General features: G+C 46.5%; 1 protein-coding gene across 1 annotated transcript in view; it reads right to left on the reverse strand.

Moving 5' to 3' along the window:
* Positions 1–17,547, reverse strand: part of postna (periostin, osteoblast specific factor a) — a 105,464-nt gene that overhangs the window by 128 nt on the left and 87,789 nt on the right. Inside the window, exons 21-24 of the mRNA XM_060909187.1 lie at positions 3,036–3,095; positions 2,841–2,912; positions 2,690–2,731; positions 1–28 (exon numbers count right to left, since the gene is read on the reverse strand). The exon at positions 1–28 is cut by the window's left edge and continues 128 nt beyond it. Coding sequence (XP_060765170.1) covers positions 1–28; positions 2,690–2,731; positions 2,841–2,912; positions 3,036–3,095 — 202 coding nt within the window. The remainder of the gene's footprint in view (positions 29–2,689; positions 2,732–2,840; positions 2,913–3,035; positions 3,096–17,547) is intronic.

Below are 17,547 nucleotides of genomic sequence, written 5' to 3' on the forward strand. Positions count from 1 at the left end.
GCAGGTCTTGCTCGTCTCTTCAGTCCTGCTGTACAACAAGATGTAAATATATAATTAGTGAATAGTATGCGTTATTTATTTAACATCCATTAAAATGATCACGGTTTCATTAGTTTTAGAAAACAAATACAATTTTGTCAATTAGATTTCTCAAACATAAGATAATTTCTTGCTTGTATAAATGAAGTTATTTTTGTCAAGACATAGCAGCAAATACAGAATAGTTAGACAGCCACACTAAGTAAAGCAATATCAGATGTTGGTCATTATGAAAAAAAAATTAATAAAACAAAATTAATAAAACAAATGGTGTACATATTCATGTGATGGATATTCAGATACAATATTTCAGGGAAGAAATACTTGAAAATGATTTGCCTTGGTTTTAAATAAAACATTCTCAAATAATAAATATACAACTATAGTGGATACAAAAAAAATTACACACACCAGTTAAAATTGCAGGTTTTTGTAATGCAAAAAACAAAACAAAACAAAAAAAACCCAGCCCAAGATAAATTGGGTCGGATACTTTTCCACATCTTTATGATATATCAACAAAAAAAAGTTTTAAGTAAATAAATAAATAAATAAATAAATAAAAAGTATTATAATAATCGGGTTACACAAGTTTGCAGACTCCTGAACAATTATTCTGTTAAAGGATCTTTTGCTTGTAATACAGAACTCAGTCTTTCTTTCTTTCTTTCTTTCTTTCCTTATTTTTGGGTAGGAACACATCTTGACTTGGCAATTTTATTCCACTCTTCCTTGTAAAAATGAGTCAGATCTATGAAAGTGCAAGCAAATCTCCTGTGCACAGCCCACATGTTTTCAATAGCATTTAGATCTGCGGTCTGACTGGGCCATTCCAAAACATTGATCATCTTTTCCTGAAGCCATTCCTTTGTTAACTTGGATTTGGGATTTGGGTCATTATCATGCTGGAAAGTGAACGTTTTCCAAATCTTCAGCTGTCTAACACAGGTTTGAAGGTTTTGTGTCAAAACAGACTGGTATTTTGAGCTATCCATAATTCTCTCTGAGAGCCCTAGTCGCAGCAGAACAGAAGCAGCTTCATAGCATAATGTGACTCCCACCATACTTCACCATGGGTATGGTGTTATTTGGGTGATGAACTGTTTTGTTTTTGTGCCAAACGCACCTTTTAGAATTATGCCCAAAAAGTTCGACCTTGGTTTCATCAGACCATAAAGTGTCTTGCAAAAGTATTAATCCCCCTTGGTGTTTTTCCTGTTTTGTTGCATTACAAGCTGGAATTAAAATGGATTTTGGGGGGGTTAGCACCATTTGATTTACACAACATGCCTACCACTTTACAGGCAAAAATTGTTGTTTTATTGTGACACAAACAATAATTAAGTTGAAAAAAAAAAACAGAAATCAGGAGTATGCATAGGTATTCACCCCCTTTCGTATGAAACCCCTAAATAAGAGCTGGTCCAACCAATTCACTTCATAAGTCACATAATTAGTTGATTAAGATCCACCTGTGTGCAATCAAAGTGTCACATGATCTGTCACATGATGTCTGTATAAATCAACCTGTTTTGGAAGGATCCTGACTCTGCAACACTACTAAGCAAGCAACATGAAAATCAAGGAGCCTCCAAACAGGTCAGAGACAAAGTTGTGGAGAAGTATAGATCAGGGTTGGGTGATGATAAATATCCCAAACTTTGAATATCCCACGGAGCACCATTAAATCCATTATAGCAAAATGGAAAGAATATGGCACCACTACAAACTTGACAAGAGAAGGCCACCCACCAAAACTCACAGACTGGAGGGCATTAATCAGAGATGCAACAAAGACACCAAAGATAACACTGAAGGAGCTGCAAAGATCCACAGTGGAGATGGGAGTATCTGTCCATAGGACCACTTTAAGCCGTACACTCCACAGAGTGGGGCTTTATGGAAGAGTGGCCAGAAAAAAAGCCATTGCTTAAGAAAACACGTTTGGAGTTTGCCCAACAGCATGTGGCAGACTCCCCAAACACATGGAAGAAGATTCTCTGGTCAAATGAGACTAAAATTGATCTTTTTGGTCATCATGGGAAATGCCATGTGTGGCGCAAACCCAACACTCTGAGAACACCATTCCTACAGTGAAGCATGGTGGTGGCAGCGTCATGCTGTGGGAATATTTTTCATCTGCAGGGACAGGAAAGCTGGTCAGGACTGAAGGAAAGATGGATGGCACTAAATACAGGGCAATTCTGGAGGAAAACCTGTTTGAGTCAGCCAGAGATTTGAGACTGGGATGAAGGTTCACATTCCAGCAGGACAATGACCCTAAACATACTGCTAAAGCTACACTGGAGTGGTTTAAAGGGAAATATTTAAATGTCTTGGAATGGCCTAATCAAAGCCCAGACCTCAGTCCAGTTGAGAATCTGTTGCATAACTTGAAGATTGCTGTACACTAATGCAACCATCTAACTTGAAGGAGTTGAAGCGGTTTTGCCTTGAGGAATGGGCAAAAATCCCAGTGACTAGATGTGCTAAAGCTAATAAGGTGGAAAAAGGTTGGATTTATCTTGGGGTTTTTTATACCACAAAATCTGCCAATGTATCAGGAGTGTGTAGACTTTTTACATCTACTGCAAGTGTAAAACATATATTTTAAATAATTTATCCAGAGATTTCTTTTATTTTTTCTTACCTGGTGGTCTTCGGACAGCTGCTCTTTTCTGAGAGCTACCTTCTGAAAAGGAAATAAAACATAACCAATTCTGAAAAAATCATAGTTGCCTTCATCCTTAACCATAACCATCTTCATGCTTCAGCATAAATTAGAAACATAGGTCTCTAACTTTTGATAATTTTGGTGATTCTCTCAGTTTCCTCCTCAATGAGCTTTGACTTCATTCTTGAGAAGTCTGGTCCTGCAACATGGGAATAGTATAGGAATGACACATCTCTTTAAAAAAAAATCTAAGATGCCAAGAGCTACTGATTCAATGTTGATTTCATTTATTTAAGTAAATTTTAGTAATCTTAAATCTCACCTTCAATAACATGAAGATCTGGCCGAATCACTTTGGTGACCGTGGTGATTTCTCCACCACCTCACAAACAAAAAGGAAACAGACGTTAATATATATTAATTATTTACTGACAATAACATAATGACTGTGTCAATATGGACAGCATTGTACAGCATTGTAGCATCTCATTTTTGAGGTTGAATTTATTTCTAATTCTTATTTCTGAACTCAATCTATTACTGACCAAATACTGGAAAATCACAGCCAATTTAAAGATGTTGGGCAAGAAGGCCTGGGGTGTAGTTGCTGTTTCAATTCAACCCAAAGCTGTTCGGTGGGGTTGAGGTAAGGGCTCTGTGCAAGCCACTCGAGTTCTTGGCACTCAAACCTTGGCAAACCATGTCTTTTATGGATGTTGCTTTGTATACAGGGACATGTTTGTGCCCCTTAGTTCCAGTGAAGGGAAACTGCAATGCTAAAGCATACAAAGTCATCTGATACAACTGTGTGCTTCCAACTTTGTGGCAATATTTTCAGGAAGGCTAACATATATCGGCCATATCGTGTAAATACTGTAGTCTACTTCTTTGTGGAAAATCATTGGTTTGGGGAGAGACAAGGGGAAATCAGGTGAAAGCACCCATAACAGACATTAAAAGAAAATGCATATAGCTGGAGATAAGAAAAGACAAACAAACAAACAAAAAACACAGACAGACCCATTGCAACAAGGTAGGCAGACTTGGCAATTGCCTAGGGCCCCAGCCCTCGAAGGGCCCCCGCTGCCGAACGACTGGTTATGTATTCAATAGCAATGACAACTTTTTGAGCGCGGCAGCGCAGCGCCTAATGACACTTGTTGAAATACCCTAGTTCCGGGGGGGCCCCCTAATGCACAACAGCGCCTCCCTACATGCTTTGGCTGAAAAGTGCAATGACAGTCTGTTGTCAACCCCTCAATGCCCATCTCCGTCCAGTCAAGTGGTTGCAGAGCTCCGCAGCAAAACAAACAAAATCAAATATGAAGCAAAATTACCCCTCAGGGAGCCAGAAGAGAAAGAAGAAAAGGGAAGAGGAAGATAGAAAAAAACAAGACACTGGTAAGTGAGAATGTACACACTCATTAATACCAAGCGGGTCGACAAGCAAATTTGGTAGCTAGCTTACGTTAATGGTAGTTATCTTGTAGACAGTGTTTATAACAGTGATGTAAACGTTGTCATGCACAACAGGCTTACAAACTTGCAAGGATTGGCTAAAAATTCTAATATGTGCCACACAAATAGGTGAAAGACTGTCAACTTCTCCCAGATTAACTTATTGTGTTTATCAAAATGTCATAGTCAGAGTTAGTTTCAGTGAGCTGCATGGCTTTCATCAGAAGTAGCTAGTGTGTCATGAGCATGAATGGAGTAGGACAGGGAATGGCTCACAAGAAAGCTCTTTTTTACATAAATAGGCTACGTTTGTGACCTTGGTCGGATATTAATGCAGTAATTCAGCTAAGAAACCCGAACTTTCTGCAAGGAAGCCCTGCTGCAATCAGCACGGCTAATGGCTACGACATGGCAAGTTTGCTTCGCTTGTGTCTCTGTATTGTTTTTGCTTCCATGGGAAGGAAGGACAGCCCTTGCCATTTTCTCTGAAGCTTATTAAGAACTATATGAGGTCCACCATGGGCCAAGAGAGGCTCTCCAGACTGGCACTGATGTCAATTGAATGTGATGTCCGCAGGTCTTTGGACATGGAGGGTATTGTGGCTGCCTTTGCTGAAGCCAAAGCCCGCAAGCAGCAGTTTTAGACATTTTACCCATGATTCTAGTTGTGTATTCTTAAATTTGTATGTGTTTTTCTATACCTTTTGCACTTTTCTGTGTGTGCTGGTTCTTATTAAGATTCTTATTCATGTTTGTAATCATCTAATCACCATTTGAAGTTATTTCTACTTGTATATATACTGTAAATATTTAGTGTTGTGTTATTTGCACATTTTATATTACTTTGTCTTATTTTCATATTTGATTTATTTATTTATTTATTTATTAATTAATTAATTACACACAAGATCAGGGTTCGAATCCCGGTCGAGGCAAAACATCATCCAGTATAAGGGTCCTTAGGCAAGACCCTTCATGATATATCAGCCTACCTCAGGAATGAGTGAAGACATAACTGATAGAGTCATACCGGCTCAGACGTCGCCTGGGTCAACAAGGTCTGCGTCAGTTGCTAGGGAACCAGGGCAAACTGATGAGAAATGGGCTACTGGAACAAGACATCGATGGACGAGGACAGAAAATACGGATTTGCTGGAATGCTACTATACAAGCAATCCCAGAGAGAGGGGATACATGCAGCGAATGTGGGACCATTGGATACTTCGAAACCCGCTAACAAAGAAACAGCTATTAGCCCAGCATTCCAACATCCATAATCGAAATCTACTATCACAACTAGAGATTAATGAAATACAACAACGATGCTACGGCAAGGGGAAGCCAGGAAGACAGGTCAGTGGGGAGATGTCGTCATCATCATCCCCACAACCCAACAGCTAACAGCCTCAACACAAGGTCTGCTGATCTGAGAAGGAAGATTGTGACCCAACTGGATACCGAAGCTGAGTTGCCAAGTACCTTCAGATCTACTAGTAGATGTGAATGCTGCTCTGAAGACAATCTCCACAAGAACCATCACTGAGACCAACAAGCTGATACACAGTACAGCAAAAGCAATCATGGAGATGCTTGGACACAAGGTGGGCTCGGGACATAACAAACAGTATCCACCATGGAAGAGGCCAAGATAAAGGCAGCACGGAGAGAAGTTAGCCAGCTAGCTGAACTACAGAAAGGGAACATGGTGAATAAAGGGGCACCCAGGAAGTACAACTCACTCTCCATACCAGAGGCACCCATCTTATCCAACTACCAGCCAATTACCTGTCTCTGCACAACATGGAAGGCCCTGTCAGGCATCAAGGGATTGGCAGTAACACCAGAGGAGCCATGGGAAAGAAAGGCATCACACAACACCGATGCCCAATGGTTAGTGGACCTAAGAGCTGACCACAGCAACCTCCCAGAACAAGAATCAGTGGAGAACAGCTTGTTTACTCTCCTGGCCTCTCCCTCCTTGGTGTATCTCTTCAACCGGGTGGCCAGAGCTGTTAGTCGCTGTTTTTTCGAAACTGCCAAACAGCGACTAACAACTCTGGCCACCCGGTTGAAGAGATACACCAAGGAGGGAGAGGCCAGGAGAGTAAACAAGCTGTTCTCCACTGAACCAGCCAAGGTGTACTCTCAGTGGCAGGGGAACAACAACTGGTCAGACCCACCAAGAGCTGAGGTGGAAAAATACTGGAAAGACATATGGGAAAGAAAGGCATCACACAACACCGATGCCCAATGGTTAGTGGACCTAAGAGCTGACCACAGCAACCTCCCAGAACAAGAACCAGTAACCATCTCAATGGCAGACGTCCAAGAAAGAGTGTCAAAGATGAAGAGCTGGACAGCACCAGGCCCCGATATGATCCATACGTACTGGCTGAAGAAGCTAACTGCACTCCATGAACGCCTAGCAGCACAGATGAACCAGCTGCTGAGGGATGAGACCCACCCAGAATGGCTAACCCAAGGCAGGACAGTCCTAATCATGAAGGACCCCCAGAAGGGACCCATCCCATCCAACTACTGGCCAATTACCTGTCTCTGCACAACATGGAAGGCCCTGTCAGGCATCATTGCGGCAAAAATGAGTAAGCATGTGGCTCAATACATGAGCGAGGCACAGAAAGGGATTGGCAGTAACACCAGAGGAGCCAAGCACCAGCTACTGGTCGATAGAACAGTCGCCCGAGACTGTAAGAAGAGACAGACCAACCTGTGCACTGCCTGGATTGACTACAAGAAAGCCTACGACTCAATGCCACACACATGGATTCTGGAACTGTATAAGATCAACAGGAATCTAAGGACCTTCATCCAGAACTCAATGGAAATGTGGAAGACAAACCTAGAGGCCAACTCAAAACCTAGCCTGGGAAATCCCATGCTGCTTTGCACAATCGTTCCGATCTGAAAAGACAGCATGGAAACTATGGTCTAAAGGCTCGCCTGAGTTAGGGAGCCAATCAGAGAGTGGGGAGGGGTGGAAAGACGGTGACGCGTACTTACTACTCGACAAACGGAAGCTTGTAGTTTATTTGGGACTGTTTACGGATCACATTTAACATGGCGGCGAGCGATACGAACCAAACTTTCGATCAAGCTTTAGACACTGTTCTGAATAGTTTAGAGCGAAAGTTTGTTTTAAAAAAAGAACAGCGTTTGGCGTTTCAGTCTTTCTTCGCCTCTTCGTCTTCTTCGTCGCTCTAACTACGTCACCGGGTACAACTGCCATGATTGGCCATGGGCTACGTATACGCCAAATGATAGACATTTGCAACGTCCAATAAACAGCCGTTGACAATCGTAAACCACACCTCCCCTACGAGAAATTCAATAGGCGGATTCCAGACCATATTTCACTTGTGATATGGTCTGGTGTTAACCAGACTACTCAAAACCCATTGCCCAAGTCAACATCAAGTGCGGCATATACCAAGGAGATGCGCTATCACCACTGCTGTTCTGCATAGGCCTGAACCCCCTCAGTCAGATCATCATGAAGAGCGGCTACGGGTACCGATTCCGTAGTGGGGCAACAATCAGCCACCTGCTCTACATGGATGACATCAAGCTGTATGCCAGGAACGAGCGAGAAATAGACTCGCTGATCCACACCACCCGGATCTACAGCGATGACATAGGGATGTCATTCGGATTGGACAAGTGTGGCCAGATGGTCTCAAAGAGAGGCAAGATGATCCGGACTGAGGGGATTGACCTACCAGAGGGCAACATAGGTGATATCCAAGACAGCTACAAGTACCTTGGCATCCCACAGGCTAATGGAAACCATGAAGAGGCCACAAGGAAGTCAACCACAGCCAAATACCTCCAGAGAGTAAGGCAGGTCCTGAAAAGTCAGCTGAATGGTAAGAACAAGGTCCGAGCCATCAACATGTATGCACTACCAGTCATCAGATACCCCGCTGGTATCATAAACTGGCCAAAGAAGGAGATAGAAGCCACAGATTGTTAGGACTGGGACTGTTTTGGCCTCTAGAGGCCGCTGTTATTTCCTTTTCATGTCATGTTTGTTTTGGCCTCTAGAGGCCGCCACTGTTCCTGTGTCTTGTGTTTGTGTTGATTGCCTGATTGTCTTCATTAGTGTCACCTGTTTCCCATTTATTGTGTGTATAAATACCCCTCTGTTTGTTCCCTTGTCACGGAGTCTTTTTCCTATGTTGTGCTGTTATGTTTAGCTCTAGTTTCCTCTGTACCGTGTTCCTTGTCTTTTTGGTTTTGCACTTTGCTTTTCTTTTTGGACCTAAGTATTTACTGTGTTTTTGGATCTTCTGAGCGTTCAGCATTTTGCCTTTCCTTTTGTTTTTGGACTTTGCACCTTTGGATATTTTTATTTTTGTTATCTTCTGAGCTTTTGGATTTTCTTTTTTGTTTTTTTTCATCGGATTGTAAATATTGTACATAGTGTAAATAACCCGGGTTCGAATCCCAGCAAAACCCTAACAGAAAGACTCCATCATGACCGACTCAGCAGAGGCTTCTTCATCTGTCTACCCGGCCAACCTTCAGGGAATGATGGCTGCGTTAACACGCCTTGGATCCACCATGGACACTAATGGACGGACTCTCGCAAGCCAACGTGAGACCCTTGCTCACCACGAGGTACTGCTTCAGCAGATTGGGAGAACCCTGGCACTGCTGACTTCTCTGCCCCCATCTCCTCTGCCTGATTCTGCTCCAGTGCCTCCTGCCATGCTGCCTTCTTCACCTTGCGAACCCAGCCTTCCTGCACCACAGAGGTATGACGGCAAGCACAGTGAGTGTCGAGAGTTCCTTACCCAGTGTCAACTCACCTTTGAGCTTCAGCCTACCACCTACACTACGGATCGCTGCAAGATTGCCTTTGTGATAACCTTGTTAGCTGGTAAGGCGCGAGCCTGGGCTACTGCTATCTGGCAGAGACAGGGACCTGAGTGCTCTGATTTCCAGCTGTTTACTGAGGAGATGCTGCGTGTCTTCGATCAAGCAGACATCAGTAAAGACGCAGCCCGAAAGCTCATGTCCATCCGGCAAGGAGGAAGCGTCGCAGACTACACCATCTCGTTCCGGACGCTCGCAGCAGTAAGTGGATGGAACGAGACTGCCCTGGTTTCAGCCTTTCACCATGGTCTGTCTGACCCCATCAAAGACGGTCTGGCTTCTATCGGATGCCCAAGTGACCTCGAAACACTGATCTCACATTCTACTCATCTGGACAACAGGATGAGAGAACGCCGCCAAGTCCTGAGCCTCCCCAGCCTCCCTGCCTCTACCTGGAGCCCGTCTACCTCCTCCAGTGACTGTCCAGAACCCATGCAAGTGGGCCGTACTCGCCTCTCCGCATCTGAGAGGGAGTGCAGAAGGAGGGACAAGTGCAGCATCTACTGTGGCAAGCCTGGTCACTTCCGAGCATCATGTCCCGAACTCTCGGGAAAAGGACCGCCCCATCCAGCCGAGGGAGGGTTGTGAAGGGGCCTACCCTCTCTCCTGGACTCCCTGGCCAAGGAATCTACATCCCGGTCTCCATCTCCTGGGGTGAGTCCGTCCACTCTTGTCAAGCTTTGTTAGACTCAGGGGCGGCTGGAAACTTTATGCATATTCACTTCGCCCAAAGTATCAATGTCCCGACTGCACCTCTTGAAGTCCCACTGTCTGTGTCTTCCCTGGATGGCCAAGCCTTAGATGACGGAAGAGTCACCCAAGTAACTTCTCCAGTCTTCCTCCAGTCTCAAGGTTACAAGGAAGAAATATCCCTGCACCTGATTCCTTCACCGGAGTTCCCAGTTATTCTAGGTCTCCCTTGGCTTACCCGCCACAACCCTCGTATAGACTGGGTCACTAGCCAGGTTGTGGAGTGGGGTCCTGCTTGCTATGCCTCTTGTCTGCTCTCTAGCTCTCCTGTGTCTCCTGCCAAGCCTCCTGACCTCACCGAGTTATCTCAAGTTCCCACAGAGTACTGGGATCTTAAGGAAGTTTTCAGCAAGAGCAGGGCCGCCGTTCTTCCTCCGCACCGTGCCTACGACTGTGCCATCGACTTGCTCCCTGGGACTACCCCTCCTCGTGGCAGACTGTTTTCCCTCTCTCAGCCAGAACGCAAGGCCATGGAGGAATACCTCAAAGACGCCCTGGTCTCTGGGTTCATTCGACCCTCCACCTCACCCGCTGGTGCCGTCTTCTTCTTTGTTGGCAAGAAGGATGAGGGGCTCCGACCATATATTGACTACAGGGGCCTGAACAAGATCACTGTGCGCAACTGATATCCCCTTCCGCTGATGTCCACAGCATTCGACCTGCTCCAAGACGCCACCGTCTTCACCAAGTTGGACCTACGGAACGCATACCACCTCATCCGTATCCGACAGGGAGACGAGTGGAAGACTGCCTTCAACACCCCGTCTGGGCACTATGAATACCAGGTGATGCCCTTCGGACTCACCAACGCACCAGCTGTTTTTCAGGCCCTAATCAACAACGTCTTGAGGGACATGATTAACCTGTACGTTTTTGTCTACCTCGACGACATCCTTATCTTTTCCAAGACCATGCAGGAGCACCGCCACCATGTCCGCCAGGTTCTCCAGAGGCTGCTACAGAACAATCTGTTCGCCAAGGCCCAGAAATGCGAATTTCATGTTCCTGAGGTCTCCTTTCTGGGTTTTATTGTACGGACAGGCCAACTCCAAATGGACCCAGCCAAGACCCTGGCCATCCGGGACTGGCCCACTCCCAAGTCTGTCAAAGAGGTTCAGCGGTTCTTAGGATTTGCTAACTTCTACCGCAAATTTATCAGGAACTTTAGTTCTGTAGCAGCACCCATGTCGGACCTCACCAAAGAGACAGGTGGATCTTATGTCTGGTCTCCTCAGGTGGAAAAGGCGTTCAAAGACCTCAAGGACCGCTTCTGCATGGCACCCATTCTGGTCCTCCCAGACACCTCCCAACCATTCATCGTGGAGGTGGACGCCTCAGACAGTGGTGTCGGCGCGGTGCTCTCTCAACGTTCGGAAGGAAAGCTGCACCCCTGCGCTTACTTCTCCCACCGCCTGAGTCCTGCGGAGTCCTGGTACGATGTGGGGGATCGAGAACTGCTAGCAGTCAAACTGGCCCTTGAGGAGTGGAGGCACTGGCTGGAGGGAGTGCAACATCCATTCCTGGTTTGGACGGACCACAAGAACCTGGAGTACCTCCAGCAAGCCAAGAGACTGAACCCACGACAGGCTAGGTGGGCCCTGTTTTTCAGTTGGTTTGACTTCACTCTATCGTACCGCCCCGGCTCCAAGAACACCAAACCTGACGCACTCTCCAGGCTGTTCTCTGCCACTAACAGGGAGAGTGAAGTCGGGCCTATCATCCCTATATCCTGGATTGTGGCTCCTGTCCGCTGGGGTATTGAGGAGACCGTTCGACAAGCTCAACGCCGGGACCCTGATCCTGGGACAGGGCCACCGGGCCTCCTGTACATCCCTCGTCAAGTCCGGGCCAAGGTTCTCCAGTGGGGTCATTCTTCCCCTCTCACCGCCCACCCGGGAGCTTGGAGGACCCTGGACTTCCTGAAAAGACGCTTCTGGTGGCCTAACATGGAGAAGGAAGTGAGGTCATTCGTCCTGTCCTGTGAGGTCTGCACCAGAACCAAGAACCCGCGACAGCGTCCCCAGGGTCTCCTGCATCCTCTGCCTATTCCCCGGCGTCCCTGGTCCCACGTGGCGGTCGACTTCATCACGGGTCTCCCTGAGTCTCAAGGTAACACTGTCATATTGGTCATAGTGGACAGATTCTCCAAGGCCTGCCGCTTTATTCCACTGTGCAAACTCCCCTCTGCCCTTGACACTGCTAAATTGTTATTCACTCATGTCTTCCGAGTCTTTGGTATCCCGCAGGACATCGTCTCAGACCGAGGGCCCCAGTTCTCCTCCCGAGTGTGGCACGGGTTCTGCAAGGTCATCGGAGCCACTGCCAGCGTCTCCTCTGGGTTTCACCCACAGTCCAATGGCCAGACGGAGAGGCTCAACCAGGACCTGGAAACCACCCTGCGAGGCCTGGCTATGGATAACCCGACATCGTGGAGCACCTGGCTGCCATGGGCAGAGTATGCCCACAACACCCTGCAGTCATCGGCCACCAAGCTGTCGCCATTCCAGTGCCAATTCGGGTTCCAGCCACCTCTGTTCCCGGACCAGGAGGAGGACGCGGGGGTGCCCTCAGTCAACCGATATATGAGACGGTGTCGCAAGACCTGGAGCAAGGTCAGGAAGACCCTCATCCAGACCTCCAGAACCAACCAGACTCAGGCCAACCGCCATAGAAGACCTGCCCACGCTTTCCGCCCTGGGCAGCGGGTTTGGCTGTCCACTAAGGACCTTCCGCTGTGGGTGGAGAACCGCAAGCTTGCTCCTCGCTACATTGGCCCCTTCAAGGTGGTGCGCAGGGTGAACCCTGTCGCCTACCGGCTCCAGTTGCCCCGGACTCTGAGGATCAACCCCACATTCCATGTTTCCCTGTTGTGGCCCGTACTGACGTCCACGTATGCCCCTGCCCCTAGGAACCCCCCCGCATCTTCCAGGGTCAGACTGTGTTCACCGTGCACCGCCTGCTGGACTCCCGCCGGGTTCGCGGGGGTCTCCAATATCTTGTGGAATGGGAGGGCTATGGCCCGGAGGAGCGCTGCTGGGTCCCAGCTCGGGACATACTTGATAAAGAACTTTGTCGGGACTTCCATTCGGCCCATCCGGATCGCCCTGGGAATGTCAGGAGACGCTCCTAGAGAGGGGGGGTCCTGTTAGGACTGGGACTGTTTTGGCCTCTAGAGTCCGCTGTTATTTCCTTTTCATGTCATGTTTGTTTTGGACTGTAGAGGCCGCCACTGTTCCTGTGTCTTGTGTTTGTGTTGATTGCCTGATTGTCTTCATTAGTGTCACCTGTTTCCCATTTATTGTGTGTATAAATACCCCTCTGTTTGTTCCCTTGTCACGGAGTCTTTTTCCTATGTTGTGCTGTTATGTTTAGCTCCAGTTTCCTCTGTACCGTGTTCCTTGTCTTTTTGGTTTTGCACTTTGCTTTTCTTTTTGGACCTAAGTATTTACTGTGTTTTTGGATCTTCTGAGTGTTCAGCATTTTGCCTTTCCTTTTGTTTTTGGACTTTGCACCTTTGGATATTTTTATTTTTGTTATCTTCTGAGCTTTTGGATTTTCTTTTTTGTTTTTTTTTCATCGGATTGTAAATATTGTACATAGTGTAAATAAACTGTTTTTTGATACTCTACTTTTGCCTCACGCCTCTGCACTTGAGTCATCCCCCTGGTGGCCTAGTGGGGGTTTGCTGGATTATCACACCAGCGACCCAGGTTCGAATCCCAGCAAAACCCTAACACAGATATCAAGACTAGAAAGCTCCTCACCATGCATGGAGGGTTCCACCCCAAGTCCAGCACCCAGAGACTATACACTAAGCGGAAAGAGGGAGGCCGAGGGCTAGTGAGCGTCAAGACCACGGTCCAGGATGAAACATCGAGAATACATCAGAAAGATGAACCAAAGGATGAACTGCTAAGTGAATGTCTCAGGCAGCAGAACCCTCATGAGAGTGCAGAGGAGGAGGAACAGACAACCTGGAGGGACAAACCCCTACATGGCATGTACCACTGTCAGATAGAGGAAGTGGCTGATATCAAGAAATCCTACCAGTGGCTGGATAATGTAGGACTGACAGACAGCACAGAGGCACTAATCATGGCAGCACAAGAACAGGCCATAAGCACAAGAGCCATAGAGGCCAGGATCTACCAGAGTAGATCAGACCCAAGATGCAGACTGTGCAAAGAAGCCCCTGAAACAGTCCAGCACATAGTAGCAGTGTGTAAGATGCTAGCTGGATCAGCGTACATGGAGAGGGACAACCAAGTGGCTGGGATAGTATACAGGAACATCTGCCAACATCAGGAAGAAGGAACATGAGAAACTTGAGAAGTATCAAGGGTTGAAAGAGCAGCTGGAACGGATGTGGAAGGTCAAGGGTTGCGTGGTCCCCGTGGTAGTGGGGGCACTTGGGGCAGTAACCCCCAAACTGGGAGAGTGGCTCCAGCAAATCCCAGGAACAACATCTGAAGCCTCAGTCCAGAAGAGTGCAGTACTAGGAACATCGAAGATACTGCGCAGAACCCTCAAACTCCCAGGCCTCTGGTAGAGGACCCGAGCTTGAGGATGACATGGATACCCCCCCCCCCCCCCCCCCCCCCCGCCGGGGGTGAGAAGGAGATTTTTATATATATATATATATATATATATATATATATATGTGTGTGTGTGTGTGTGTGTGTATATATTTTGTCTATTCTTGTGTTTAATTGGGTTTGATAATTATTTATAATAATGTAAAGAGTTCATTTATTAAGTAAAAATCGTAAGAATAATTACAATATGTGTGATGTTTATTTATTAAGTCTTCAGTGGGTAGGCGGCCATAAGGCCTTTCGTCAAGGGGGGGATAATTATGGACCCCAGATCCCCCTTTGTCTAGGGCCCCCAAATAGCTTGAAACGGGCCTGAACACAGAAGCAGCATTTGCACAGGAAGCTGCTCTACACACAGTGCATGCTACAGGGGAATTATATTACAAATATAGCCAAATTTACCAGAAGGATCTGCATTGCAAAAAATGGCATCTTAGCAAGTGAAGACATCTTAAATAAAATAATGAGCAATACTAGAAAAAAAATATTACATAACTACCAAGCTTATTTCTAGACATCCATCCATCATCTGTAGCCACTTATCCTGTCGTACAGGGTCACAGGCAAGTTGGAGCCTATCCCAGTTGACGATGGGCGAGAGGCGGGGTACACCCTGGACAAGTCGCCAGGGCATCACAGGGCTGACACATAGAGACAAACAACCATTCACACCTATGGTCAATTTAGAGCCACCAATTAGCCTAACCTGCATGCCTTTGGACTGTGGGGGAAACTGGAGCACCCGGAGGAAACCCACATGGAAAGCTTGCAAACTCCACACAGAAAGGCCCTCGTCGGCCACTGGGCTTGAACCCAGGACCTTCTTGCTGTGAGGCGACAGTGCTAACCACTACTCCACTGTGCCACCCCTATTTCTAGACATATTAACTCATTTCAAGCTTAAAATTGTCTTATTCTGGGCAGATAGTTTTTGTTTCTAGATGTAAATGCTCAAAATAAACAAAAATATCTGGCAATAGAATGAGACATTTTCAAGGTTGAAATGAGTAAAAATATCAAGATTAATGATCTGATGTTTGTGGAAGAATCTATGCATCTAAACATGAGAAGTTGAAGTTGCCTTTTGTCAAGATGTTTTTGCTTTCTAAGATATATATCTAACAGCAATGAGTGAAATATTTTTCAACACGAGAAGATAAAATTCAGATCTTCACGCCACCGTGTAATGTTCTTTATATTATATAGACACATCCAACCCCCCCCCCCCCAAAAAAAAACCCGCAAGTTAATCAAAAGAATTTTAATTTTGAACTGGTTCACCATTTTAACAATGTGTGTCTAGTCAGCGGGAAAACACTGGGAGTGGCGTCATCAGCATGAACGATAGGAAAACGTGGCACTGGTGGCACGGTGTTTTGGCGGCACAGTGGTGTAGCGGTTAGCACTGTTGCCTCACAGGAAGAAGGTTCCAAGTTTGAAACTCATGGCCGATGAGGGCCTTTCTGTGTGGAGTTTGCATGTTCTCCCCCTGTCTGCGTGGGTTTCCTCCGGGTGCTCCGGTTTCTCCCACAGTCCAAAGACATGCAGGTTAGGCTAATTGGTGGCTCTAAATTGACCATAGGTGTGAATGTGAGTGTGAATGGTTGTTTGTCTCGGTGTGTCAGCCCTCCGATGATCTGGCGACTTGTCCAGGATGTACCCTGCCTCTCGCCAATAGTCAGCTGGGATAGGCTCCAGCTTGCCCGCGACCCTGCACAGAAAAAATGTTTGCATCTGAGCTGCATATTACATGAGATCACTTTTCAGATTAAAAAAGAAAACATAATGAAGGCTACTGGGTTTTGCTGCAAAATTAAGAAGCAAGGGTGACAGTCAAAGTGTCCAGAAGAACTATGGTTGGTTTTGCAAGACGCTCAGTAAAACCTACAGCTCATTTCCTTATCAAACTGCAGGCATTGTACCTGAGACTACTATTTTGTTCAAGCAAAGGATGATTTCACACCAAATATTAACGTGATTTTATTTATTATGGCTTACTGCTGTTCATGGCTTTTTTAATGCTGAAACGTTTCATTTCATTATTTTTTAAGCCATTTTTGGTCTACAGCATTTACATGTGCCTAAGCCTTTTGCACAGTACTCTGTGTGTGTGTGTGCGCTAGCTATTCATTTATTTATTTATTTATTTTTGCAGGCGGCATGGTGGTGTAGTGGTTAGCGCTGTTGCCTCACAGCAAGAAGGTCCAGGTTCGAGCCCCATGGCCGGCGAGGGCCTTTCTGTGCGGAGTTTGCATGTTCTCCCCGTGTCCATGTGGGTTTCCTCCGGGTGCTCTGGTTTCCCCCAAAGACATGCAGGTTAGGTTAACTGGTGACTCTAAATTGACCGTAGGTGTGAGTGTGAATGGTTGTCTGTGTCTATGTGTCAGCCCTGTGATGACCTGGTGACTTGTCCAGGGTGTACCCCGCCTTTCGCCCGTAGTCAGCTGGGATAGGCTCCAGCTTTCCTGTGACCCTGTAGAACAGGATAAAGCGGCTACAGATAATGAGATGAGATGAGATTTATTTTTGCAGCGTGGTAACCTGGTCAGTAGCTCTTATAAATCTTAAACTGATTGGTTGAGCATATTTCCACTTGACTGATCAGACCGGGGCAGCACGGTGGTGTAGTGGTTAGCACTGTCGCCTCACAGCAAGAAGGTCTGGGTTCGAGCCCCGTGGCCAGCGAGGGCCTTTCTGTGTGGAGTTTGCATGTTCTTCCCGTGTCCGCGTGGGTTTCCTCCGGGTGCTCCGGTTTCCCCCACAGTCCAACGACATGCAGGTTAGGCTAATTGGTGGCTCTAACTTGACCGTGAATGTGAGTGTGAATGGTTGTTTGTCTCTGTGTCAGCCCTGCTATAACCTGGCGACTTGTCCAGGGTGTACCCCGCCTCTCGCCCATAGTCAGCTGGGATAGGCTCCAGCTTGCCTGCGACCCTGTAGAACAGGATAAGCAGCTACAGATAATGGATGGATGGATGATCAGATTGGGCATAAATGAAAATTTAACCTTGTTTTGGTGGGGTCATATGGTGATATAGCCTATATAAGGACAGCTGTTGAACTTTTGTCCAAACTATCCTGTTTCCTTTTTTGTGTACCACACTGGACTTTTCACTACTAATATATACAGTAACA

This window comes from Neoarius graeffei, chromosome 25 (assembly GCF_027579695.1).
Source record: "Neoarius graeffei isolate fNeoGra1 chromosome 25, fNeoGra1.pri, whole genome shotgun sequence".
In the NCBI taxonomy this organism is placed as follows: Eukaryota; Metazoa; Chordata; class Actinopteri; order Siluriformes; family Ariidae; genus Neoarius; species Neoarius graeffei.